Genomic DNA, 12,412 nt, shown 5'->3' with positions numbered 1-12,412 from the left:
GTCTCGATAAAAATAAATCCGGATTTTTCTATTTACTTATAATGGAGACTTAAAAAAAAAAAATCTTGTAAAATATGCATCCAAGTCAGGGGTCCGATATGAACTATCATGTTAAACGTCTTCTGGATCTGATCCAGAACAAGGTCAGGAAAAATCTGTAATTTTAACATTGAAAACTCCATTTATGGACTCAAAAATCAGTTTAAAAATACACATCAACTCTGATTAACTTTTACCTTTCATGGTTGGTGTACAAAGACAGCAAGAACAATTTAGAATCTTTTGATTGTGATCCAGATCACCATGCGGCCGGTGTAAATCCAATTAGGAGGGGAATGAGAGCCGTTTGGCGGAAGTTTGCGCTCTCATAGTACTTTCCTAGTTATTAACTGGAATAGTATAATTATAGTATAATATGTAGTAAAGCCAAAAATAGTATAATTATTTGAAATTGTATTACCAACACAACTACCATGACATACAAGGTAAATTGTGAGCGAAGCCGCTCCCTCTTAACAGCAGCAGACGAATCTCCGTCCGCCTGCGAGAAGAGAAACCAAACGCTGACATACAGGTTCCTGCTCAGACGCATTTGCAGATTTGAAGAACTAAGGTCACATACTTGGTCACGGTTAAGATTAAAGTACTTTTCCATGACTGTTAGTCTATTTTTAGAATAATTCTGCTGCTATTATTGATGAGATGACGACGTATTTAAGAACCAAACGATGAGAAGACTGTGGGTGAAGGCAGGCAGCGAAGCCATGAATAAAGGAGATGTAAGAGAGACTATGGTGAACAACGTTAGTTTCAGTTAGGATTCATTTATGGCGGCGTTTCTGACCGAGATGCTTGAGACAGAAAAGAGGAGCGCTGTCCTGCAGCATCTGATTACTATTTTGATCAAAAACTGTCACAGATATTTCATCTGTGTTTGGGAACTGCGTTAACTTGTGGATAAAGCGTACAATATGTGACCATTAAAGACACACTGGCCAATGGCAAACGGCAAATAAGACCATGCATGTATCTGCTTCTGTATTTAAATTCTATTTCACACAATGAAAGCTATGAAATGAAGAAAAAAAAGGATATTTACATATACCAGGAATTCCCTCTTAATAAACTACTCGCAACTCAGGAAACCGAAAGTCTCTGAACGCCCCCTTCTCTTGCCACTGAACCGCGTAAAGTCCATCTTTTTGGTTACAGCCCTCGGAAGTTATTTATTTGCATCATGATTCCACTGAGAGTGTGAAAAGGAGAAACAAAACAGCGAAAGAGGAAGGAAAATGAAAAATAGCTGCTCAAACAAATGAAGCTTGAACAGGAGACGTGTCATCGAAGAGGGAGGAGAGAAACCAGAGGGGTGCATTTGGGTAATTAAATCACAAAAAAAAACCCACTTCTATCACCGTCACCTCATCGAAGCGGGAACAGCTGCTTCACTTTCGACATTTTTCATCACATCCTGTTAATAGAAACTGGAGCCGATTTGCTGAAGAGAAACGTTTTCCTCGCTGATTAATGGAATGAGGATCTTTATTCGTGGCTACAGTGCGGCTTATGTCTGAACGATCGTACCTCTCGCAAACAACAGAAATGGATAAGAGGAATCAAATACTATTTCTTGTCATCTTGATTATCTATACGGGCAGCGCATCAGGTAATTAACCAAATGTACTGCTTTCTGTCAAATGGTTCAGCGGTTTATCAATTTTAGTCAAACTTTTAGTTACTGAATGAGTGAGTCATGCATTTGAGTCCTTCTTCAAAAAATGTTATACTCTGCAACATTTGCTGTCGTTTCATTTTACACAGTGTGACATTAAAAACGGAATAAATCCCTAATCTCGCAGTCTTAATTTATAGAACTCCACATTGTTTAAAGAGATTGAAATGAAAGAAAAATATATAATAATTCCACCTTCTTTTTCTTATGTTTCAGGCATTCCTAAGCCTGAAAGCCTTGCAGTTGATATTTTGGATGGGGAGGTGACAGTACTTTGGAAACATCCTCTGGACGCACCCTCTGACTGCCAGTACAATGTACAATTTGCAAAGTATGTTTAAGTTCAAAACTTCATTGATGAAAGTTGAGTCAGCGAGGATGAAGGGAAAGGTTTACAAGACAGTGGTGTGGACAGCCATGTGGACGGCTTAGAGACAGTGTCTCTGAGGAAAAGACAGGAGGCGGAGATAGAAGTGGAGGAGATGAAGATGCTGAGGTTCTCCTTGGGAGTGACCAGGTTGGATAGGATTAGAAACGAGGTGTGACGTGGTGAATACGGGGCTAATCGGCGGTCGCCAACAACGCCACTTTAGGACCTGCCCCTAAAGATATAGTTTTGCCTTTTGGTCCCCAGCTCGCTTTAGCGGGTTTCCCACCCACAGGTCCGCTCACAGTGATGACCAGCACGGCATTAGGAATTCAAAACATTTATTTACACCCTAAAACAAAACTAACAAAAGAAAAGGAGAGACACGGCAGTGACAGTCTACGGCCAACCTGCCTTTGAGACGGGGAAAACACAAATGAGGACGCCGGAACGAGGGAGGGGAAGCACCTATATACGCGCCCCCCCAATCAGTGGTAAACGGGCCACAGGTGCTTCCTCCCACACCTGCCTGCCCAATTAACCCCAATCATCCGGTTACAGAGGCAATAAGAGGGACAGTGAAGGTTAGACGTTTTGGAGACAAGGCCAGAGAGACCAGACTTGGATGGTTTGGACATGTCCAGAGGAGAGACAGGGACTATATCGGTAGAAGGATGTTGAGGATGGAACTGCCAGGGAACAGGGCTAGAGGTCGACCCAGGAGAAGATACATGGAGGTAGTGAGGGAGGACATGAGAGTTGTTGGTGTTGGGGAGGACGATGCAAAGGACAGGGTGAAGTGGAGAAGGTTGATTTTCTGTGGCGACCCCTGAAGGGACAAGCCGAAAGTTCAGTAGATTACTATTATTACCTTTAATTAATCACCAGTTGATCTCCTTCCGCCTGATGACAGGTTTGTTTTCTGCCCTCAGCTACACTGGTGATTGGGCTGTGGTGGACAGCTGCAGTGGAATCAGCATGACCTCCTGTGACCTTAGCAGCCTAATACAGGACTATGGCACTGGCTACAAGGTCAAAGTTCAGCTGGTTGCAGGAGATAGCAAGTCTGCTTGGGCAAAGAAAAAAGTTCTCCCAAATAATAGTAAGCATATTGCTGCAGATTTAGTCACGTGATTGTTGAATGGTTAAAAAATTATGGTTAATAATGCTAATGTTCTCAACGTTGTCTTACCTGTCTGTCTTCCTACAGCCGAATTGCGGCCGCCCTCGTTCAGCTTGTGGGCCACATGCAGCACGCTAACAGTTTATGTTCACAAAAAGTCCGTTCTGAAGAAGCTCTTTCCTTATGGAGCTGTCTACACCATCTACCTGCAGGAGAAAGGACACGATAGTAAGGTCAGCATCTGAGTTCGACAGCACCAACCCATCCTTACAACAATATTAATAACCATCAACCGATTGGCAGGTCTGAAAAAACATACCAACACAAAAGGCAACAGTCAAATCTTTCATTCTGTTGTTGATTGTAAAAGAAAATAGTTTTTTTATTTACAAGACAATCACTGAGTCGGTGAATGAGTGTGATTTATGTTCTAGTAATTCTGATTTGGCCTGGATTGATGCAATGATGCGATAAAACATGAAAGCGATCCTTTATTTTATACATACTTACTCCTTACGGTCTGAACCTTAGGCTAATTGATGCCTACACGATGCAAAGCCTTGAACTGCATTGACATTTCACTTATACACCGCAGACTATCACAGAAGACCTGGAAGATAGTGCAGAAGAGGATCACAGGACCTTCACTTTCAGTTCTCTCCGCTGGGGCAGAGAGTACTGCGTCAACGTCAAGGTGGCGGGCGTTGGAACGCTCTCTGCCAGCAACGCGTCCGCTAAACAATGCCTGATGCTCCCAGAGCAAGGTAAGAACTGATGATGCGCAGCTAAACCCAAAATGTCAAACCATCAGAGCCAACAAAAGATGATGCATGTTGCACGATGATGCAGATTCTAAATCTACAGTTGTCGATTTCTTCTTTTTTGCTCCTTCCAGAATGGTTCATAATTATTGTGACATCCCTATGTAGTGTGTGTGTGGTGGCTTTTGTTGCAATCACGGCAATCCTCTGTTACCTGAGACGTCCGGAGAAAACACCTGCTGCATTAGTGAGTACAGAAATAACAGAGATAACAACAGGAGGAATTGGTTATGTTCTGTTAGTCACAACCAACTTTGCTCTTGAACGCGTGTAAATAAAACAACAGCTGATACGACGACCTGCCACTTCTTCTTTTCTCACCATAGAAATCCCTGACAGACGGTTGGTCTCCGCTGTCCATTGGAGACATGCCTCCCGAGGTTGTGACAGACAAAGGCTGGTTCCTGTCCTGTCACAGCACAGGAAAGAGAGACTGTGCTAAGGGCGCAGTGATCCATGCAATAGCAGATGGCGATGGAGAAGTCAAGGGGACAAGCTTGGACAGTGGGGTCGGTGTGGAGTGCACTTCTAGGAAAGGCAGCAGAGGAAGTCCCCCGTGGAGGCAGGAGGACAGTGGCTGTGGCAGCTTAGGAGGATCAGAGGGCTCTGTTACCAGCCAGACTGACTTCCCCCCGCAGGAAGCGAGCTCTGACAGACGCGTAGCGAATGAGAGAAAGGATAGTGGCGTGGATTTGTGCGCCCGCATTCATTCTTCTCCCATGAATCTGAACGGACGAAACAGCGGGTCTCCTAAGGAGGCTGTCGCTCTGGGCAACTACCGAAGACAGAGCCCCCCTGCTGTGCACATTCAGGTCTGCGATGACGAGGAGACTTTTAAACAGAGGCTCCCTGAGTCCATTTCAGCCAAAGTGGTCACCGGCTACAGGGCCGGGCCTCGATGGTGCATCTGCTCAGGAGCTGGTCAATGCAATTGGTGCCAGCAAAGCCTTTACGGATCAGGCGTCATCAGACAGTACAGAGCGATGCACGTTGAGAGGGACCTGCAGAGAAGCAAATGTGGTAATGACTTTGACAAGAAGTTAGCGCTTTCAACGCAAATTATGGAAACACCTTTCGTACACATGGGGAAGGATTTTCCACACCTTCCGCCCCTGGCACAGCTGACGCTAGTGGAAAGCAAGGAGGACTTTAACATGGATAATGTGCGTCTCTCGCTCTGTGACGTACAACTGACGAATGACTTACAAGCTGTGGAATGATGAAATCATGCCACCAGACGGGTTTCAACCGCTGCTGGTGGAATCCCTTTTAGCCCATAACACACTGTTGGAACTGCATTCGGGCAGCCGATGAAAGCCGAGCAAGTGGCAGGCTGTTGTTGTTGCTGTTGTTGAACGTAGGCAGGAAGCAGAGGTTAGCCCACGCAGCTGCTAAATGTGAGATGTCAGTTGGACTCTCAGGGGCCTCTAGAGAGGGAGAGCCGTGCCAAAGATCACTTTGACAGACTTTTCATTTGTATTCATGACTAACAGTTCGGCGTTATGCCAGAAGTGAAACTAGTTGCTGTGCTGGTCAAAATGTGATACAAATAAAACTGGAATATTTCATGCGTAACACTTTCAGGAGTTTTCCCAACAAATATGACACATGGAAGCAAGCAAGCACAAGGTAAAATCTGAAATGCCGCTGTGATACGTGATGAAAACAAACATTACATGCTACACAATTATACTTGGAGTGTTCATATGCAAATTCTTCACAGGACCGAGAGCAGCAGTTTTGGCCTTCTAATCAAAGACACATTTCCTCTATCAGACTTTCTCTGGGTTTTAAAGAAATAACACTTCATGCTGACAGCAAAGAGAGAAAAATGCTCAGCTGGGCTGAAAGTTCCTTTTTATCTCTGTATCAGCATCTATAAATCGCTATCGGGATAAAGCTGATTTATGGGTTCAGAGTCTTCTTTGAGTTGCTGGGTGAAATATTTTCGCCATGTTGTGTCAACTGATCATCGCTAAATGCAGATCGTTTTTCAAACGTCTTCATGTTTGTGTGGATAAACCTGTTAACAGGCCGAAAGGTAAATATGTTCCGATGAACGCCACAGTGAAAGGCAATCAACATTCTTATCAACTGCCAAACAGCCAAATAAAACAAAAATGTATTCGTGTGAGTTTTCACATTTTATTTTTATCATCATCTTTTTCTAAGCATGTCTGCACTCACACCATTAATTCATAATGGTCACGAGGAAGTACTTTTAGGTTCACTGAATTACAAAGGAAAATGGTGACTGTCCAGTAACAGGAAATAATGAACACACTGTGGCCAATCAGAATTGGCTGTGACCAGGTCATTGGAATAATTTGAGGTTTTCATCTTTCATTTTCAATTTTTAACTCGTGCATAGCCGTAATCAGATTGTAAATTAGCACATGTACATGGATTTACCTTAAGAAAAAAACTTATTTTTGTTGTTATTTATTGAAACACATACTACATATAATACATAATAAAAAACAGGTCTGAGATCATACACTGTACAGTATGATTTATTTGTCCTAAAACGTACATCATAAATATTAGACATGAAATATATTGTGTTTTTTACAAGCTGTCTATACTGTATATCTGCTACATTACACTTCCACAGGATATAATTCAACAACTAGCATTGACAAAGAACAGTTCAGAATGAATTTAAGAGCGAGGAAGACTACAGCTGAACAAAAAACTTGGAACTGAACCACTTGATTTGTGGAAATCAGATGGGGTTTTTTTTTTTGTCATTCTTCAACCAGACAAACAAGCAAAGCAAAAAACATTTGGACACAGGTGGAAAACACAGAGAAGCATGGCTTAGTAGCATTAAGTTGGAAAAAATAAGAATAAGCAAACCACAGAAAGGTTGTGGTGATGCGAGTCGCCTGCAGCGTGCAAGAAGAAGCGATATGACAGATTTCTGTCATTGAGCTGATGGAAATGTGTCTTCACCTCAAACCTGCTCCTCATTAGCAGCATTGTCACCATTTGTTTTTCTGTGGTGTGAATGTGTGTGTGTGTGTGTGTGTGTGTGTGTGTGTGGTGGTGGTGAGTGGGGGGCTGCTTGTAGATGGGTGTGAGCGTGGGAGTTCTCAACTTTGTAGTCACAAAATGTCAAACTTGACACAGACTGTATGACTTGTAGCGGAACCAACCGAGTGAACTTGCATGTATGAAACAGAATTTTCAATGTTGTTGTTTTTGCAATGGAATTTAAGTGGTATAAAAGCATAAAGACAGATGTAAATAGTATAAAAGAGCAAGCGCACACAAGGTTTGGAGACAAGTCAGCGTGTTTTGAAAGCAAGGCATCAAAAAATGTAAAATTCCCTCCTTCTGCACGGTTGTTTAAACACGCATCAATTAGAGCAAACCAACTGTCATTTTACGATGCTGCTGATGGAGAAGGGAGGAGGAGATTTCTTTAAGCCAACTTTGCTGTAGAAAGAGATGCCAGACAAATAGAGATCACAAACACAGCACTAAAATACAAGGACATGCATGTGTTTGAAACATCTGAGAGGGGAAACACACTCACGTGAGCATTTTGTCTTTCATCGATGGCTCTGAGGGAATAAGAGGATATATTCATTTCTGTATGACGGCACGGCAGATTCATCATAATGCAGTATTTAAAAGAGTATGTTCACCACAAGACAGGTTCTTTTCCAGCAAAGTACACAGAAAGTAGAATATATATACTTTATGTAACAGAACAGACGCAATATTTGTTAATGCTGTAATCTGGCAACTCAGTTTCCACTCACCTTTTTTCTTACAGCATTTTTTGCACTTTTTGCATTTATATTTGCAGAAGAAGTGTACAATGGCAATGGTGAAGAGGATGGCCAGGATTCCAAAGCCCACAGCGACGCCCACCGCTGTTGAGTTTACCCTGCTGTCTGCAAACACACAGAGAATTACATTATAGCCACATAAGAACTCATTTCACAGATAGCCTTTCATGTATTAAAAGGACAGGATGCAAAGCAGGGATTGACAAGAGTCTTCTTCCATGTTCTTATTGAAGTCCTAGAGTCCAACTCAGTATACGCAATATGTTTAATTTGGCTTTCTGGACATAATTAAGTAATCAATCTGTTTCTCATTAATAGATATTTGCTCTGGTCCTCTGGCTTAAGGCCGTTCTTAAATTGAAACTGAAATCACAAGTTCTGACAGATGGCTACACGAAGCTGAGATTGTTTTGAACGCCATCCGCCATTACTTTACTGTCTGAGCGGAGGCGCTTTAGTGTCAGCAGCAACAGATCAATAAAGGTTTATTCCTCAACTTTGGACATTTGACTAGAGCTGAGAAGATGACTCTTTTATTATTTTGAAGGTTCTAGCGAACACAACAAAAGCAGCCTAAAATAAACAGGACAGTGTGGAATGTAACAAGAGCTTTTAAAAAAAGACACTCATTGTGTATAAAATATCTGAAATCTGAGGAGCTACTTCTTGAAAGTTGTGCGTCACAATTACTGTAAATGGCTGAAAGTCTCACTTACCACCATTCCCCATGGCTGACCAATATTCTGTCTCGTCCGTCTCCTCTCCTCTCCAAGGTTCTTTGTAGAGCTTTGTCAATCCCTTTTTTTAACTTGAAATTATTCTTTGGTTTGAGGCGACTGTGAAGGGTATGAACTATCCTTCCTCCTTCACCTACGTCAGTCCTTCCACGTCCCCATTCCTGTCATTCCTTAAAAACCAGTCCATCTTCTTTCTCTATCTTTCCCGTCTGCTGCCGTCTCGCTATTAGAAGTTATCATCACAAAGCTAATCTGGCCATCTCCAAGTCCCACGCAGACAGCACTGCTAAGAACACCTTTTTTTAATCCCATTGAAATACGCGAGTAGAAATGGAAACCCTCTCAGCCATGTAAGAATTGCTATTTGTTGTTTGTCTTTGAAATTTAATGCCATTTAATTAAACAGCATTAAACTATACTATTAATTCCTGTAGTGATTAATCCAATGGGACAAAATCATGTGTGTACAAAACAAAAACAATTTATCGATCTGCCATTTGTTTTGTTGTTTTGATACTGATTGTGACTAAATAAATATTCAAATTATCAGTTTTCTAAATATATTCTTTCTGCATTTATTATATACACATGAACAAACATAATGTGCTACAAAAACCATTCACAGAGAAACTGATACTTTTCATCCATTAATTTTGAGATAAAAAGGTTAAATATGATCAGACCTGATTCCATTGCTGCTTTTGGGGGGCGTTACAAACATGTAGATATTAGGTCCCTGTTGATTGTGTGTGTGTGTGTGAGTGTGTGAGAATCAACCTTTTCTACTAAATAAAGGTCCCGTGTGCAGAGTGGAGTGTCCTCCAGTGGTGAGGTTGCAGATTTCAACCTGCACCTCACCTCAACCCTCCTCGTGTGTGAATGCTGCGTTCGAGAGCGAGTGATTCTTGGCTGCTGTAGAAACATTACCTTTTTAGGTTAGAAATGTCCAATTAATTTCTTTTTTTTTTATTATTATTTTATAGTAAATCTAACCAAAATAGACAAGTCATAGGTTTATGGAGGGTTATTGGACTTTATGTAAATCCAAACTAATTACCTATCAGTAGCTTCATATTTAAAACATAGACATTAAATATTATTGACAACAAGCCCCGTGCTTTATCTTGACACATTGAATCCACAGACAGCATCTCTGACAACGTTTCATTTTTGATTTCATAAATGTATTAAAATATCAGTAGAACTACTGTTAAATTACACAATATTGAATAATGGGTGAACATATCAATATCTGCGCCTGTTTATTTATAAGTCTGTGAGGTCTGCACTAACAGTAAACTGAGACTTTTCAGGAAATCCTTTGGGAAATTACTTCAGCAACGGCAGAAAATTCCCAGAAAACTATAAAATCCTTACGTCACACATGAGCGTCACTGATCCTCTTTAGAGTGGAGGGAAATATAACCCACCAGGCATCAAAGCGATCTATCACTATCAGCTATCACTGCCTCAATGCTGCAGATACATGCAGCCTATCATGTGGCACCAGGATTTCCCTACGCTCTTACTTCCCTGTACGTCAGAAAAGATGGGAAGCCGGTAACACAATAGAATATTTTTTAAATCTTTCCCTATCACGGTGAAATTTGATTTGGCAGTGTGGTGTGTCTCTTAGGCATTTGCAGTTTGAATATCTGATAGTCCTGACTTGAAATCCAATTATGTTGCTTTTGGGTTAGGGTTATTTTTTTGAATCAATAGATAATTTCAAATACATCACATAATATACCGTACCTGAAAATCCTGAGTAGCTTTAGCTTTAGTCTGTCAAAAAGATTTGCTCCATTAAAAAAAAAGAACAAAAAATAACTTTCATCCAAAGTTATTGTTTCTCTAGTAACAGTAACCGCGGGACAACATACAATCTTTAAAATCCATAGCGGACATGAAATGAAAAATATGTTAATTATTAACTGGCTCTATTTCAAACCAGACTTAATATCAAGTTTCGCTAACCGCACACCTGCGTGAACAAAGGAGGGCTTTAGGTGCATCCGCTGGTGGAGATGTGGAGTTTGGTCGGATGTGTGATTGTGTGTGTGTAAGAGAGAGAGCGAGAGATAGAGAGAGACTTACATTCGTCAATGAGCTGGAGGGCAGGGAGGTGGAGATGAAATAACTCTGAGGGGTGTTTCCTGTTGACACCATAAAAGATCCTCGCTGCAAGATGCCGAACTTCAGACACCAGGAATATTTCTCTCTCGCATTTTCTCCTTGGCCTTTACTGATGGGGAATAAAAGCGACTTAACAGGTGAGGAAGAGTTCAGTGGTAGATAAGGAAAGGTGTTTGTGATGGCGCTTTGAAGAATGGTCAGTATCTAAACTCAGCATGATCAGGCAACTTTTTAATGTGGTGCCTCATAGTCCTTTGTTGTATAACGGGATATAAAGTCTCACATTCTGTTACTGTATTAGAATAATTGAGCTATCTAATCTAATTTCCATCTGAAAATCAGATGAAGTTCTTCTAAAGATCATACAGTAAGATCATGGTTCCTCGCTGACTTGATTTGAGTTTGTCATTACACTGTTTGCGTTTTTCAAAGATGCCCTCGAAAAATAAACAAGAGGGCATCTATAAGAGGACTATTAAATGGCATATTATCACGCTGCGAAAAACAGAAATCAAAGCAACAGTCTTCAGCCAATCTGTTAATATGTAACTGATCTGGCCTAAACGTTCAGGAAGTAGCGGTGACCTTGTCTTTTAGAGCAAACATCATTGGCTTCAGCATCGACAGGTGGTGCCAACAGCAAAGAGATGAAGAGCCACGAGCAAATGAATGAACGGCAGTGATCTGATGCACGTTGCCTTCAGGAGAACAATAAAAGCTTTGAATCAACCACAACAACAAAAAAAAGGGCAAACAATAGATGTATTAGATCTTTGAAAAGCGCTCATCTCCTCTTTTATAATGTGCAAATATTTTACATCCTTTAGCCACATCAGTCGGTTGTAAATGCAGAATACTCACGAGTCACAGCGTTCCAGACACACACACTGTGGTTCCATAGTTCTTGTTAATTGGAAGAAGCTCTCCTAACAATCTACAACAATCTGTCTGTGGATTACCGAGTCCACGGACCGAGGTTTAAAATGCAGGTCAAGCAGCACAGTCGGTTCCTGTTTCTGACCAGGGACAGTCTCTCTTCAGCCAACCTCATCAGCCTGTTTCCTCGCTTTGTCATGTTTGGCCGTGCTCAGCGTATCCATGGCGCTCGCTGTGGTTGAAATCTCACAAAGTCGTGGGCCGATTGTCCGAGCGGTCTAATTGAAGAGTTCAGTTGCACAGAGGCGTTGCTGATATTTTGTCATTTACAGGTTGGAATGCTTTTGAATCCATCAGCGACGCGTCAGGCGGTTGTGCCGTGCAGCAACTTCAGCATTTAGGTTTTACAGAAGTCCGACAAAAGTAGCCTTTCACTTTTTTTTTAAATTATCCGTGTAAATGAATGCCATATTCAAATACATTTTAAAAACATTATTTTGGTATAGGATCCATAAATGTTTTTTATATTCATATTTTCAGAGAATATTTATGATTTTCGGCCATTCCCAGATTTATTGCAGACACCTAAAAACTACTACTGCTCTACACTTTCGTCCACAGCAAATCAACCTTCTCCACTTTACCCTGTCCTTTGCGTCGTCCTCCCCAACACCAGCCACTGACCTTTCGATTAGAGGATGGCGCTCTTACTGCCTAAACCACCATTTGCCATCCCTGCCATTCAACTAGAACTCACAATTATAATGTCAAATCTTTTATTTGCCCCATGCAACTCTTTGGATCACGACTTAAACCCCAC

The 12,412-nt window shown here is 41.4% G+C and overlaps 1 protein-coding gene across 1 annotated transcript; it reads left to right on the top strand.

Annotated features, from left to right (window-relative positions):
• Positions 1–473: 473 nt before the first annotated feature.
• Positions 474–5,263, top strand: LOC137915094 (uncharacterized). Its single transcript, XM_068758579.1, has 7 exons — positions 474–492; positions 1,949–2,063; positions 3,032–3,201; positions 3,310–3,455; positions 3,818–3,986; positions 4,118–4,230; positions 4,370–5,263. The coding sequence occupies exons 1-7, from the start codon at positions 474–476 to the stop codon at positions 5,261–5,263; spliced, it is 1,626 nt and encodes a 541-aa protein (XP_068614680.1).
• The last annotated feature ends 7,149 nt before the right edge of the window (positions 5,264–12,412 follow it).

The sequence above is a fragment of the Brachionichthys hirsutus genome, unplaced genomic scaffold, assembly GCF_040956055.1.
Source record: "Brachionichthys hirsutus isolate HB-005 unplaced genomic scaffold, CSIRO-AGI_Bhir_v1 contig_981, whole genome shotgun sequence".
In the NCBI taxonomy this organism is placed as follows: domain Eukaryota; kingdom Metazoa; phylum Chordata; class Actinopteri; order Lophiiformes; family Brachionichthyidae; genus Brachionichthys; species Brachionichthys hirsutus.
This window is presented reverse-complemented; position numbering and strand designations above follow the sequence as displayed.